Source organism: Pongo abelii, chromosome 1, assembly GCF_028885655.2.
Source record: "Pongo abelii isolate AG06213 chromosome 1, NHGRI_mPonAbe1-v2.0_pri, whole genome shotgun sequence".
Lineage (NCBI taxonomy): Eukaryota > Metazoa > Chordata > Mammalia > Primates > Hominidae > Pongo > Pongo abelii.
The window spans coordinates 25,723,659-25,737,146 of NC_071985.2; the positions used below are offsets into that span (position 1 = coordinate 25,723,659).

At 40.7% G+C, this 13,488-nt stretch overlaps 1 protein-coding gene across 2 annotated transcripts in view; it reads left to right on the plus strand.

Moving 5' to 3' along the window:
- Window positions 1-9,391, plus strand: part of TP53BP2 (tumor protein p53 binding protein 2) — a 65,814-nt gene extending 56,423 nt beyond the window's left edge. For both annotated transcript variants that reach the window (XM_009237347.4, XM_054545962.2), the window contains 3 exons: window positions 326-492; window positions 5,168-5,367; window positions 8,584-9,391. In XM_009237347.4, the coding sequence (XP_009235622.1) occupies window positions 326-492; window positions 5,168-5,367; window positions 8,584-8,625 (409 nt within the window). In that variant the 3' untranslated portion in view covers window positions 8,626-9,391. The remainder of the gene's footprint in view (window positions 1-325; window positions 493-5,167; window positions 5,368-8,583) is intronic.
- The last annotated feature ends 4,097 nt before the right edge of the window (window positions 9,392-13,488 follow it).

The window sequence follows — 13,488 nt, forward strand, 5'->3', positions numbered from 1 at the left end:
GACATAGAACTAAATCCATGTTAATATTGTTTTTCTTAAATGTTTATACACATTTCATTTCTGTTTATTCACGTCCTTGATTCTTCTCACCCTTTGCCAAGCTCCCAGCCCCAGTGAGGTCCATGACTCTCTGAAATTTTCATTTGTGGCTGTAATTCTTTGATGGGTTCAATAATCTGTGTTGAACTGGTTTTTAAAAAACTGTTTAAGAGGTTTTCAGAAGAAAACTTGGTAGGTGAGAGACTCAAGAACTTTCCAGATATCTTATCAGCAGGTGTCATTCAGTTTAGGAAAACAGTTCTAGCCCTTGTATCTTGCTTCACAGGACTCCATTACATTGTGCTGCCTCATGTAACAACGTCCAAGTGTGTAAGTTTTTGGTGGAGTCGGGAGCCGCTGTGTTTGCCATGACCTACAGTGACATGCAGACTGCTGCAGATAAGTGCGAGGAAATGGAGGAAGGCTACACTCAGTGCTCTCAATTTCTTTATGGTATGTGACAAGTAGAACTAAATGTATTGATTACTGCATTCATTTATCTGTATCTCCAGGGTATGATTCAATAAGTATTTTTGTTTGGAAAAAATCTTGTGTTATCCTTAGAAATTGGGCCTTGAAAATACAACAGCCTTGGTCACAGATAATACAGCTTCTGTTTGTATGCTTAGAAACAGCTATTGTCAGGGACTTCTTCAGTTACAAAAGACGGTGCTGCAGCATCTGACCTAGTGGTGTTAATGACTTTGACCATCAAAAGACCCTCTATTAAGGCTTTAGTACTTAATAGATTGATGTTGTATCCTTGCAAATAAGTAAACAGACCCCCCTCTCCTAACAACATGATCAAGAGAAGTGAAGGATCAGTTTAAGAACCCAAATGGTCCATGTTTTCCTAAAAATCAAACTTGTCATAAAGTAAAATAAAGGCAACATATATTTTGGAGCTGTCTTTTATTTTTTTCTCTTTTGTTTTCTTGATTTTGAGTTTATGATTCTGATTGCTAACATCAGATCTGTACCTAGAGGAAAATGGACTTGAAGTTTTAGATAGATATATGTTGATTGGCATTTGTATTTATAAGGAAAATTTTTTTTGTTTACAAGGCTTAGAAGTTGAGGTAGATTTTCCTCTTTAGTTGGGCTTGAGAGGAATTAAAGAAGGAGGGAAGACAGAGACAAATGAGGAGGTCCCAGAACTCCATACTGCTCAAGTTTTCAGTAACTCCTTTCCCAGTTGATTGGAAGACCCCTAAGGGTAAAACAGATGCCTCTGCCCTCTCTGCTGAACACTTTTTCCTCTGTCTCTAGGCCTTGTTTCAGGCCCTAGATATGAAGAGAGAGGGGTCAGAGAACCACAAACCTGGAGTTCCCTTCTTCATCTCTCTCAGCTGGTAGTTTTTATTGTTGATATTTGTGATTATTTTATTTTATTTTTTTAGAGGCGAGATCTCACTCTGTCACCCAGGCTGGAGTGCAGTGGCATGGTCATCGCCCACTGTAGCCTCAAACTCCCAGGCTCATGTGACCCTTCTGCCTCAGCCTTTCAAATAGCTGGGACCACAGGCACCTGCCACCTCACCTGGCTAATTTATTATTATTATTATTTATTTATTTATTTATTAATTTTTGAGGTTGGGTCTTGCCCTGTCACTCAGGTTGGAGTGCAGTGGCACAATCACAGCTCACTGCAGCCTTGACTGCCAGGGCTCAGGTGATCCTTCCACCTCAGCCTCCAGAGTAATTGGGACTACAGGCATGTACCACCACACCCAGCTAGTTTTTGTATTTTTAGTAGAGATGGGATTTTGCCATGTTGTCCAGGCTGGTCTCAAACTCCTGAGCTTAGGCAATCTGCCTGTCTTGGCCTCCCAAAGTGGTGGCATTACAGGTGTGAGCCACCATGCCTGACTTTTTAAATTTCGTTTGGAGTTGGGGCCTCACTCTGTTGCCCAGGCTAGTCTCAAACTCCTGGCTTCAAAGAATCCTCTTGTCTCAGCCTCCCAGAGCTGAGATTACAGGTGTGAGCCACATGCCCAGCCTTTGTTTATGTTTTGAACTCTGGACCATGGAATATTTTGATATAGTAACATATTTAAAAATTTATATATATAAATATAAATTTTATATATTTATGTAATGTATTTTGTTTTTGAGACAATCTTGCTCTGTTACTTAGGTTGGAATGCAGTGGTGTGATCATAGCTCACTACAATCCTGAACTCCTAGGCTCAAGCAGTCCTCCCACCTTGGCCTTCCAAAGTGCTGAAGTTATGGGCGTTAACATAATGTGTTGGCCGGGTGTGGTGGCTCATGCCTGTAATCCCAGCACTTTGGGAGGCCGAGGCAGGTGGATCTCTTGAGGTCAAAAGTTCGAGACCAGCCTGGCCAACATGGTGAAACTCCATCTGTACTAAAAATACAAAAATTAGCCTGCTGTGATGGCAGGCACCTGTAATCCCAGCTACTTGGGAGGCTGAGGCAGGAGAACTGTTTGAACCTGGAGGCGGAGGTTGCAGTGAGCTGAGACCATGCCATTGCACTCCAGCCTGGGCAACAAGAGTGAAACTTTGTCTCACAAAAAAAGCTGGGCGCGGCAGCTCACGCCTATAATCCCAGCACTTTGGGAGGCCGAGGCGGGCAGATCACGAGGTCAGGAGATCGAGACCATCCTGGCTAACATGGTGAAACTTCGTCTCTACTAAAAATACAAAAAATTAGACAGGCGTGGTGGCGGGTGCCTGTAGTCCCAGCTATTCGGGAGGCTGAGGCAGGAGAATGGCGTGAACCCCGGAGAAGGAACTTGCAGTGAGCTGAGATTGCGTCACTGCACTCCAGCCCGGGCGACAGAGCGAGACTCTGTCTCGGAAAAAAAAAATATATATATATACACACACACACACACACACATGCACGCACACACACATATATATAATGTGTAAATATGTATTTTGCTGTATTAAATTTATTGACCATCTAACCTATATTTAGATATGGAATATGATTTTTTTAAACATTAGGGATATTTGGTCAGATTCTTAAAATTTATAAAGTATGTCATAGATACCAGGATGTGCTGTTTAAGTAATAATGATAGTAGATTACACACAGTGAGTAATTGTGTACCCAACTTAGGAAACAGAACATAACCACTGTCTCTGACATCGTTTGGACGCCCCTCCCTGATGTGGCCCCTTCTCACGTCTGTAGTGACCACTGCTTTCATGTTTAGCATTCCTTGTTTTGTAAAATAATTATATCATTTGTATATGAATCCTATAACTAATATTTTCAGTTTTGCTTGTTTTTGCCCTTTATATAAAATCATACTGGTGATTCTGTGGCCTGCTTTTCTCATTCAACATGGTTTTTGAGATTCACTCGTGTTGCCTGTAGCTATAGTTTATTTTCACTGTACAATTTATCTTTTTATTCTACTTTCGAAGGACATGTGTGCTGTTTCCCTCCTTTTCTCTTTCCCTCCCTCCTTCCTTTCTTTCCACTATAAACATCCCGGTGAACATTTTGGTACTTGTCTTCTGGTGTTTATCTACAAGTGGACTTGCCAGGTCACAGTGATACACATCTAGCAGAGGGTTCCTTTTATTTCACGTTCTCTTTGACTCTTGGTGGATTTGGAATGATACCTCATTGTAGCTTTAGTTTACATTTCCCAAGTTACTGGTAACATTGAGCATGTTTTTGTCCCCTCAAAAAATTTTTTAAAAAGTGATTTACAACTCTTAATCTGATAAATAGCAAAGTAATGAGAATTTTTCTCCATTCCTAATGATTTATTGGAGGCTGGGTGCAGTGGCTCACGCCTATAATCCCAGCACTTTGGAGGCTGAAGTGGGAGGATCTCCTGAGCCCAGGAATTCTAGACCAGCCTGGGCAAGACCCTGGTCCCTAATTTATTGCAAATTGGGAATTGAGCTGTTATTTTGAGTATACTAAAATATCCAGAATCTCCTACGTCTTTCTTCATTCCCATCTCAGACACTGTGGCCATTTTAAAAACTTTGTGAAATTACAGTTATATAAAGTTTGATCACCATGTGAGTCTGTCATGCTTTGCATGTCGTCTTTAAACAAGAAAAGTTGGAAATTGTCTCTTTAGATTGGCAGAGTTTTAGAAAAGAACAATTTCTTGTTTCATTTTTCCCAGAATGAGAGAAATATACTGTGTGCTATATCATTAGTTGATATAGGAATAATTTCATAATCAATAGTGTAGTGCTCACATAAGCTGAAAAAGCTAACTATTCAAAAGCTAGCAAGTATTTTCCTGGTTTTTAAAAAATTATAAAAGTGAAAATAATAATTCTGAATTGCTGAGAACTTTATTACCTTAATTATTTTTCTTCTCCTCTGCTTTTTTCCTATTGCCTGCCAGTTGATGATTGTATTTCTTACTAGCATTGCCCTTTAGGATAGGAAGATATAAGTGAAGAAGGGCAAAACTTAAATGTGTAGTTAATTTGCAAATCTGTTACTAACTCTGGTGAAAGGTGGACTTCTGAGGATTTTTCCCTTCCTACTTTGAGGATTTCAACATCTTTTAAGATTTGGATTCTTACTATATTAGAGTTGATTATATGAAGACTTTGATCATGTCTAAAATGCCATATTTTTGCATTCTAACATATTCTATATATATTTTTTCCTCTGTCTTTCCCCATTCGGAAATTCATAAAGACCATTGTGCCTCCATCTTTTTTTCTCTGTCTGCTCTGAATTTTGGGTAAAGAATTAAGTAATGTTTCAGATTTCCTTAGTCATTAAATTTGGGAGTAGGCTGAAGTTGGACAGGCATATCGTTCACTTTTTTAGTATCCTAGACTTGAACATTTCTTTTTTAGTTCCTAAGGTTGCGAAAGTTTTTGTACTCTGAGTAGCTCCTTTAAGAGATGCTTATAAAGTGCTAGGTTTTAGAGCTGTTTTAGAGATGATAGCATATAGTAATGTGTCCTTCGTATGTTCCCTATACACTGTTGCCTTCCACTACACCCTACCCCCCACCTCATGACATTTTATTGTATATTTAATGTAGTACTAACATTCCAGCCTGTACCTGTTTCTTCCCATTTTGTTTCATATAGCTAAACGTTATAGAGTGGTATACTCCAAGTTGCATATTCTGTGCTTTATCTTACTGTCATGATTTTAGGAGTTCAGGAGAAGATGGGCATAATGAATAAAGGAGTCATTTATGCACTTTGGGATTATGAACCTCAGAATGATGATGAGCTGCCCATGAAAGAAGGAGACTGCATGACAATCATCCACAGGGAGGACGAAGATGAAATTGAATGGTGGTGGGCGCGCCTTAATGATAAGGAGGGATATGTTCCACGCAACTTGCTGGGAGTAAGTTATTCTGACGCTTACGGTGTTTTCATGTGTGCCAGAGAGGGGCTTTGTAAAAACTGCTGTATGTTATGGATACAGTGCACCCAACTGCCCGTTGCTAATAAGACATGGAATTTAAACATTTTGATAGTCTTAGACTTAAAGCCACATTTTCAGTGATTCTTATTATGATCAATAACATATGTTTGCCAGCCCTGGAGGTCAGGGGTCTTCCCTACATTTATAAACAGACTAAAGATAACTGGATAATGTGATTGGAATTGAGCCTGTGACATCTGAAATCAATTTTTAATCTGTCTAAATCAGGATTTGCAAATCTGGTAGAGAGCTTCAGCAGGGCATTAAGGACAAGATTCTTTGTTTTTCTGTACTATTTGATTTATATTTCATAAAAAGCAAGAAAATAATATCATGCCAGCACATATGTACCACTTCTATAGTGTAGTACAATGGGACTGCTGTCATCATGTAAAGATTCTCCTGGAGTATTTTCAGGGGAAGGCTGGCGTATGGTCAGACAGAGGAGAGAAAGTGAGAATAACAGATTCCAGGGCTTTGCATTAAGCTCTTTATAGATTCAGCTGTTCTCTTATAGCTGTTGTGTGTGTGCGAGGGGCATGGAGGGTGTATGAAAGAGTGAGAGAAATGATCAGGGTAATTGAGAGATTGAGATAAAGGTTTAAAGTGCTTGCAGAATCTGCTCTTGGTGAGGAAGTAAGGAAAGGGTTGAGGAAAGGAGAGCCAGTTGTGATACACAGAAGATGGTGTGTAGGTTGTGAGCACTGACCTCCACATTGCTTCAGCTCCATCTGCAGCACCTGTTATCTGGATATCCAGGCTGCAGAAGGAACGTGGGGAGGGCTGGAGAATCCTGCCTCCCAAGATTGGTGTGGGGATAACTCAGAGGTCTAATAGCAAATGGTAGATGCTATTCTTGGTCTTTTCATCAAGTGTCGGATGGACATGGCCTCCACCCACATGGAGCTTCTACTCTGGCATCTAGGCTATGAACAGGATTCTGTCTGTGAGTGATCCACTGCCTAGGCATTACTTTCAATGGGATTCCTTGAAATGACTTCAGTGTTGGGACCTGACTGCCTGGATTCTGACCAGCATCTCTCCCTGACTCTCCCTTCCACATTGTTGTTTGTCTAACGTGCAGTGTAAATGACTTATACACCTTGACTGCTGCTGTCCTGACAGCAAAATTTATTATGAAATAAACATTTCATAATAAGTTTTGAATAGATGATTAGACAGTATTCATTTGGGTGATCATAATGTAACTTTAAAGAATAATGAAAGTGAAAAACAAATAAAATTAGACTATGCGGCCCTTAAAAAAACTTTCAGGCTCACGCCTGTAATCCCAGCACTTTGGGAGGCCGAGGCAGGAGGATCACTTGAGGTCAGGAGTTTGAGACCAGCCTGGCCAACATGGTGTGAAACCCTGTCTCTACTAAAAATACTGTAATCCCAGCTACTCAGGAGGTTGAGGCAGGAGAATCGGTTGAGCCTGGGAGGCAGAGGTTGTGGTGAGCCGAGATCGTGCCACTGCACTCCGGCCTGAGTGACGGAGTGGACCCTGTCTTAAAAAAAAAAAAAGCTTTCCGATTACCAGAGGAAAGTAGAAATATAAAGGTTGTTCTCTTTCAAGCACCCTCAGTTGCTTCTCCAGAGTGTCTAGCACTAGAGAAGTACAGTCTCTTGCCTACAGCCACTTCCTTCTCTGATAAACATCAATGGTAAATAAGCCCTTTTGTTTTGTATAGTTTCTTATCTGGGAAAGACTTTACCTCCTTAGAACTAGTTGCTTACTTGAGTCTTGTATTTTCTTTTTTTAAATTGGCAAAAATTGTATATATTTATGGTGTATAACATGATTTGAAATATGTATACTTGTAGAATGGCTAAATTGAGCTAAATAATACATGCATCATCTCACATGGTCATCATTTTTTTGGTGACAACATCTATTAGTGATTTTCAAGTGTATAATACATTATTAATCATAGTCACCAAGTTGTGCAATAGATCTTTTGAATTATTTAAATTTTCTAACACAGAGGTCCTGTGCTTAATGACACGAGGAACATTGCATGTTCCCAAGTGTGGGAGTAGTGCATCAAAGAGTGAGTTCTCTCTCGTGTGTGTGGTGCTTAGAAGATTCTGAAATTAACAGACTGGACTGAATATTTTCATTTTAGTCCTAAATTTAGATTTTCTTAGTACTTTGAAAATCTTTTCTTGTTAGAAGTATCCTCTACACCACTTTTTTGGTTTGTTTTCCTGATTTTTTTTTTTTTTAAAGGAAAGTGCATATATGTAGTTAGGGCTCAGATAGAAGTCTAGAAAATTGTATTAGCTAAATGTCTTTTTTTTTCAGATAGAAAAGTAATATTTTCTGTAACATGGATCCACCAGTTTTTAAATTTTAACTGGAAGTCTGACTCTTTTTCTTTTTTAAATTATTTATTATTTTTAAATTTTTTAATTGGGATGTAATTAAAGCCTATGCTTCTACTTTCTTTGAGTAATCCTTTTTCTACCTCTTCTTTTGTCAAGAGGGGCTGCTTTTGTTTGGTGTGTCAGTTGAATTTACCAGTTTGACTTGGTCCTGGCTCAGGCCTAGAGGCCTTGCAACCTTCACTAGGACTCACCTTTACAGCTCTTGTGGAAACACAAAACCACAGAATTCTAAAGCAAAAAACTCCACCCAATCTTCCTTAAATTTATAGACTTTTAATCTGTGGCATTTCATTTCTGACAGTCTGAAGTCCCATGACACAATGTCATGTCCATTGTGAATAAAGGTAAAAGAATTCAGTCTCTTTCTTCCTTCCTAATAGAAGCTCCAAATGCTGGAGCATAGAGCATACAGCAGTTTGCCTTCCTTGTTAGAGCCGATTTACAGCTCAACAAGCTGTGCAGATTGAGTTAATACCTAGAACTGTCATGGGTTTTTATATTGCTGCTTTGTAGAGTTGTCACAGTTGACGGGCCCTTGTGATCTTTGAACGTCCTGTGCAGTCTAGCTGATGAGCACATTGCTAAATGTAAAGCTCTAGGTGCCACACACCCCACAAAGAGTGCTTTTCTCACTTTGATTTCCTTCCCATGACATCTGTCCCCTAACCTCATTATTTCTTGAAATTTTGTTATATTCCCACACATCTATTATAGTATGTAAATATTTTTTAAACTGTCTTGCAGCTGTACCCAAGAATTAAACCAAGACAAAGGAGCTTGGCCTGAAACTTCACGCAGAATTTTAGTCAATGAAGAATTAATCTCTGTTAAGAAGAAGTAATACGATTATTTTTGGCAAAAATTTCACAGGACTTATTTTAATGATAATGTAGCTTGAAAGCGATGAAGAATGTCTCTAGAAGAAAATGAAGGATTGAAGAATGCACCATTAGAGGACGTTTAGCATGATGAATAAAGCATCTACGTCAGCAGGCCATACCGTGTTGGGGCAGAGGTGTCCCGTGTAGCACTCAGAGACGTATACAGCGACAATCCTGTTTTCTACAAGAATCCTGTCTAGTAAATAGGACCATTTATTGGGCAGTTGGGAAATCAGCTCTCCGTCCTGTTTAGTGAGTGTTTTCAGCAGCTGTTCCTAAACCAATCCTCCTGCCAGAAAGGACCAGTGCCATCACATCGCTGTCTCTGATTGTCCCCGGCACCAGCAGGCCCTTGGGGGGCTCACCTGAAGGCTCGAAGGCACTGTACACTTGTATATTGTCAGTGAAGAACTGTTAGTTGGTCGTCAGTGAACAATAACTTTATTATATGAGTTCTTGTAGCATCTTAAGAATTATACATATGTTTGAAATATTGAAACTAAGCTACAGTACCAGTAATTAGATGTAGCATCTTGTTTGTAGGCTGAATTTTAATCTGTATTTATTGTCTTTTGTATCTCAGAAATTAGAAACTTGCTATGGACTTACCCGTAATATTTGTCAAGATCATAGCTGACTTTAAAAAGTTGTAATAAACTTTTTGATGCTAAGCTGTTTACTGGTTTTTGTTTTTGATGTCATAAATAGACCTTGTTTAATAGTCACAAGCCATTGGGATATCATACCCAGCTGAAAAAGAACAAACTGCTTAACGTAAGTATATGTATTGAAATAAGAGGTTTTTTTTTTTTTTTACCAGCCAAGTGATTCAATGTAAGTGGTTTTTAAAATAAAGTACTGTAGAGATCATGGTGATAGAAGCCTACTTTACATTTTACCTAGAGCCTCTAATAGACTGTTTTAGTGTCCTCATTGATTTATGGGGTGAAAACTTATATAGGCAAAATCTCCACATCATTTTATTATATGTTAATAGGTTTGTGAATTGTTTCCAAACCCATTTGCTTAGTGGAACTACTTTAATAGAAGATACAAATGAAAAACCATGGTCACTCTTCCTTACACATTTTTATGAGTAGCTAAATTCTAGCAAGGAAAGTAGATGAAAGAACATAACATAACTTTGAGAATAACACTTTTGAGAGTAACGGAGAAGGAGTGACAACATAAGCGAAACATCAGAAGACGTGTGGTAGGCAGAATTCTAAAGATGCCCCGCACCCCCATCCCTATCTCCTGGTTATTCCTTGTATCACTAATCTAGGTACAATAAGTCCTTACTTAACATCATCATTAGGTTCTTGGAAACTGTGACTTTATTTTTCTCTTTTCTTTTTTTTTTCTTTTTTTTTTTTTTTTTGGGAGACAGGAGACAGGGTCTCACCATGCTGCCCGGGCTGGTCCCTGATGCCTGGCTTCCAGCGGTCCTCCTACCTATTCCTCCCAAAGCGTTGGGATTACAGGTGTGAGCCACCGCACCTGGCCAAAACTCACTTAAAGTGAAAAGGTGTGTAACAAAACCATTTCTTTTTCTCATCAGTGTTCTAATGGTACAACATGAAGTGATGTTATTCGAGGACCTGCTGTTTCTTGTTGGTTTGTTTTACATTATTTTGCTCTAATTTGCAGTTACCAAGAACCTATCCATGATGCTAGGTTTTGATGACTTACTGTACTGCTTTGAAGGACTTTTAAGATTTAATTAAGTTTACAAATCAGTTGACCTTAAAATAGGGTGTAATTTAGCCTAGATTGTCCTGGTGGTCCACTGTAATCACAAGGTCCCTTCACGGCGGGAGAGGAAGGCAGGAGGGCTGAGGCAGGAGGGTAGGTGGGACGGGGTGGGTGGGCGGTAAGACTTGGAGTGTGAAGACTTGACCTGCTGTCATTGGCTTTAAAGATGAAGGGGGTCGTGGAATGTGGGGGTCAGGGAACATGGAAGCTGAGAAGGACCCCCAGCTGGCCCAGCCAGGAGATGGGGACTTCAGTCCTTATGGCCACATGGAACTGAACTCTGCTAACCTGAGTGGGCCTGGCTGGAAATGAATCCTCCCCAGGTCTCCAGAAGGAATGCATTAGTCCAATAAGACCAGCGTTGGACTTCTCATCTACAGAATTGTGAGATAATGGCTATTTTTTTAGGCTACTAAATTTGTGTTAATATGTTACAACTACAGGAAACAACATGGATTCTAGTCCTGGACGGTCGTACTTACCCATCAGGTGACCTTGCCAAGGACACTCGACCTCCCTGAGCCTTGTCCCTCATCTGTGGAGTTTAATGCCATTGCCTTGGCATGCTTGCGAGTTGTTGAGGAAAACCTAACTAAGTTCTGTGCATGAAGGTACTTGGCAAACTAAAGAATTACACAGATGTATGAACAGAGAAGATGTGAAAATTAGGGAACTGTGATCCCAGTTTTATATTCCTTAATTCTAAACTGAGAACATCATTGTTGTTAGTCTTTCTGTTCTTTAATTTGTTTTATTATTAAAGTAAGTATCCTTATATCAAAGCTCCTTATAGAAATAGTACAGAAAAAGTTTATGAAGGAGGGAGGGAAAAAGACCACTCTGGAGGTACCATTCACACTTGGGCCTATTTCTTTGTAGTCTTGTCTATGATTTTTTTCTCTTTATATAGTTGAGAGCTTATTGTTTAAGCAATTCTGCATTCTCTTGTATTATACTTGATATTGTATCATAAATATTAACATGAATTTTTTTTTTTTTTGAGCCAGAGTCTCATTCTGTCACCTAGGCTGGAGTGTAGTGGCACGATGTCGGCTCATGGCAACCTCCACCTCCCGGGTTCAAGTGATTCTCATTTCAGCCTCCTGAGTAGCTGGGATTACAGGCCCGCGCCACCACACCCGGCTAATTTTTGTATTTTTATTAGAGACGGGGTTTTGCCATATTGGCCAGGCTGGCCTTTAACTCCTGACAAGTGATTCACTTGCCTCAGCCTCCTAAAGTGCTGGGATTACAGGCGTGAGCCACCATGCCTGGCCTATTAACATGAATTTTAATGGCTTCCTAATATTCCATCATATTAGGCCAGGCATGGCCTAATTGAATCATTTGAATCAATATTGAATCAATATTGAATCATTTGTCTAATGTTGAACAATTCTTGTGTATTGATGCTATAGTCATGTTTTTATGGTAGCACGGTTTTTAGGTCTTTACAAAATAAAAGGGAAGAAAGCAGGTGGGGAACAGACCATGCTTAAGGGGAGAGTATGCAAACCAGCTGTGCACATTCTAATGGCAGTGGAGCCACTGGGGATGTGGGGAGTGTCACATAAAAGGAGACAGAGAAGCAGACCTGAAGGAAACCAAAGGAATGTGGGTTCTCAGGAGAATCATAAATGGTGTTAAAGGCAGCAGAAAGGTCCAGGGAGATGGCTAGTAGATGTTTATAGGATTTGGCATTAGGAGGTAACTGGTGATCATAAAAAGCAGCAGCAAAGAGAGGTAGGTGACTAGCCAGGCTGTAGTGCGTGGAAAATGAATTGAGATCCAGTGTGGACAGCTTCTCCGGAAGCAGAAGCTCGGCTCTGGAGGAAGGAGAGGCCACAGCAGGGGAGGTAAGAGTATTAAGTATACTTTAGGATGTGGTAGGTATTTATATATGTTTACATGCTGTGAGGGAAGAGCTGTGGAAAGAAAAACAGGAGAGGGAAAGACAGAGAGAGTTAATTGATAGAGGGCTGACTGACTGATGGGCCTGAGACTGCAATTCAGAGCAGAGACTCAGGCGGGAAGTAGTGAGGGTTGCGGGGGGCGGTGGGTGGTGAGTTCCTACAGGCTCAGAAAGTTGAGGTTTACTTTGCTTATCATTTATTTGCTTATCTATTTTTGCCCCCTGTAAAACAGGCATTAGCAAACGTTATACTAGGTGGGAAAACTTAGGATACTTGGTAATCTCTATTCCCTTTTTTTGTTCAGTCTTTTCTAAATTTGCTCTGATAAGCATATACCTTATTTATTTAATGTTATCTCAGAGACTAGGTCAGTCCCACAGATGAAAGTGCACCAGGAGACGCAGGGCCCTCAGCACAGTAGTCCAGGTTTGGAATGGCCTCTGCGGATGGGAGGGGCCTCCTTCCTGCTCCACTGTGTACCTCGTCTCTGGAGACCACTCTCTTCCTCAGAATCGAAAGCTGATCCCTCCTGCCCTTCACTTCCACCCCCTCCCAGCCTGGACCCTGGGGTCCTGTGTTGCAACCCCTCCAGTCCCCACTGTCCATTCCCTTGTCCCCTGATCCTTCAGCCGCCCTTCCCTTGCCCACCTCCAATCTTGAGTCAGTCCAAACATCTCCCACCTCTATCCTGCCACCTGTGAGCTGGACAGAGAAATCACCGATGCGAGGAGGTTGGGACTCCTGCACTCTCATGGCCACCAGCCTCCCCTTTGCCCTCAAAATCCACTCGGCAACCAAGAGAACTTCAACAACTCATTTGAGCCGAGTTTGGGAAATCCATCGTCTCACCTTGTTCAGGAAATATTAGGATGGCATTTGCCTATCTCAAGTCATCTTGAGGAAATGATTCCTCAAGAACCACCAGCACAAGACCAGTGACCTCATCTGTATGTTTTCTCAGCTCCCTTGCTTGTCCCTACCCCAGGTGGAGCTGGCCAAGGTCGAGCAGGGAACTTCCTGAGAGGCACATACGTCTCTGTGCTGCCTAACAGCAGATCAACAAGTAGTAGAAATTAGGGCTTCCCTTATGTTATGGTCAG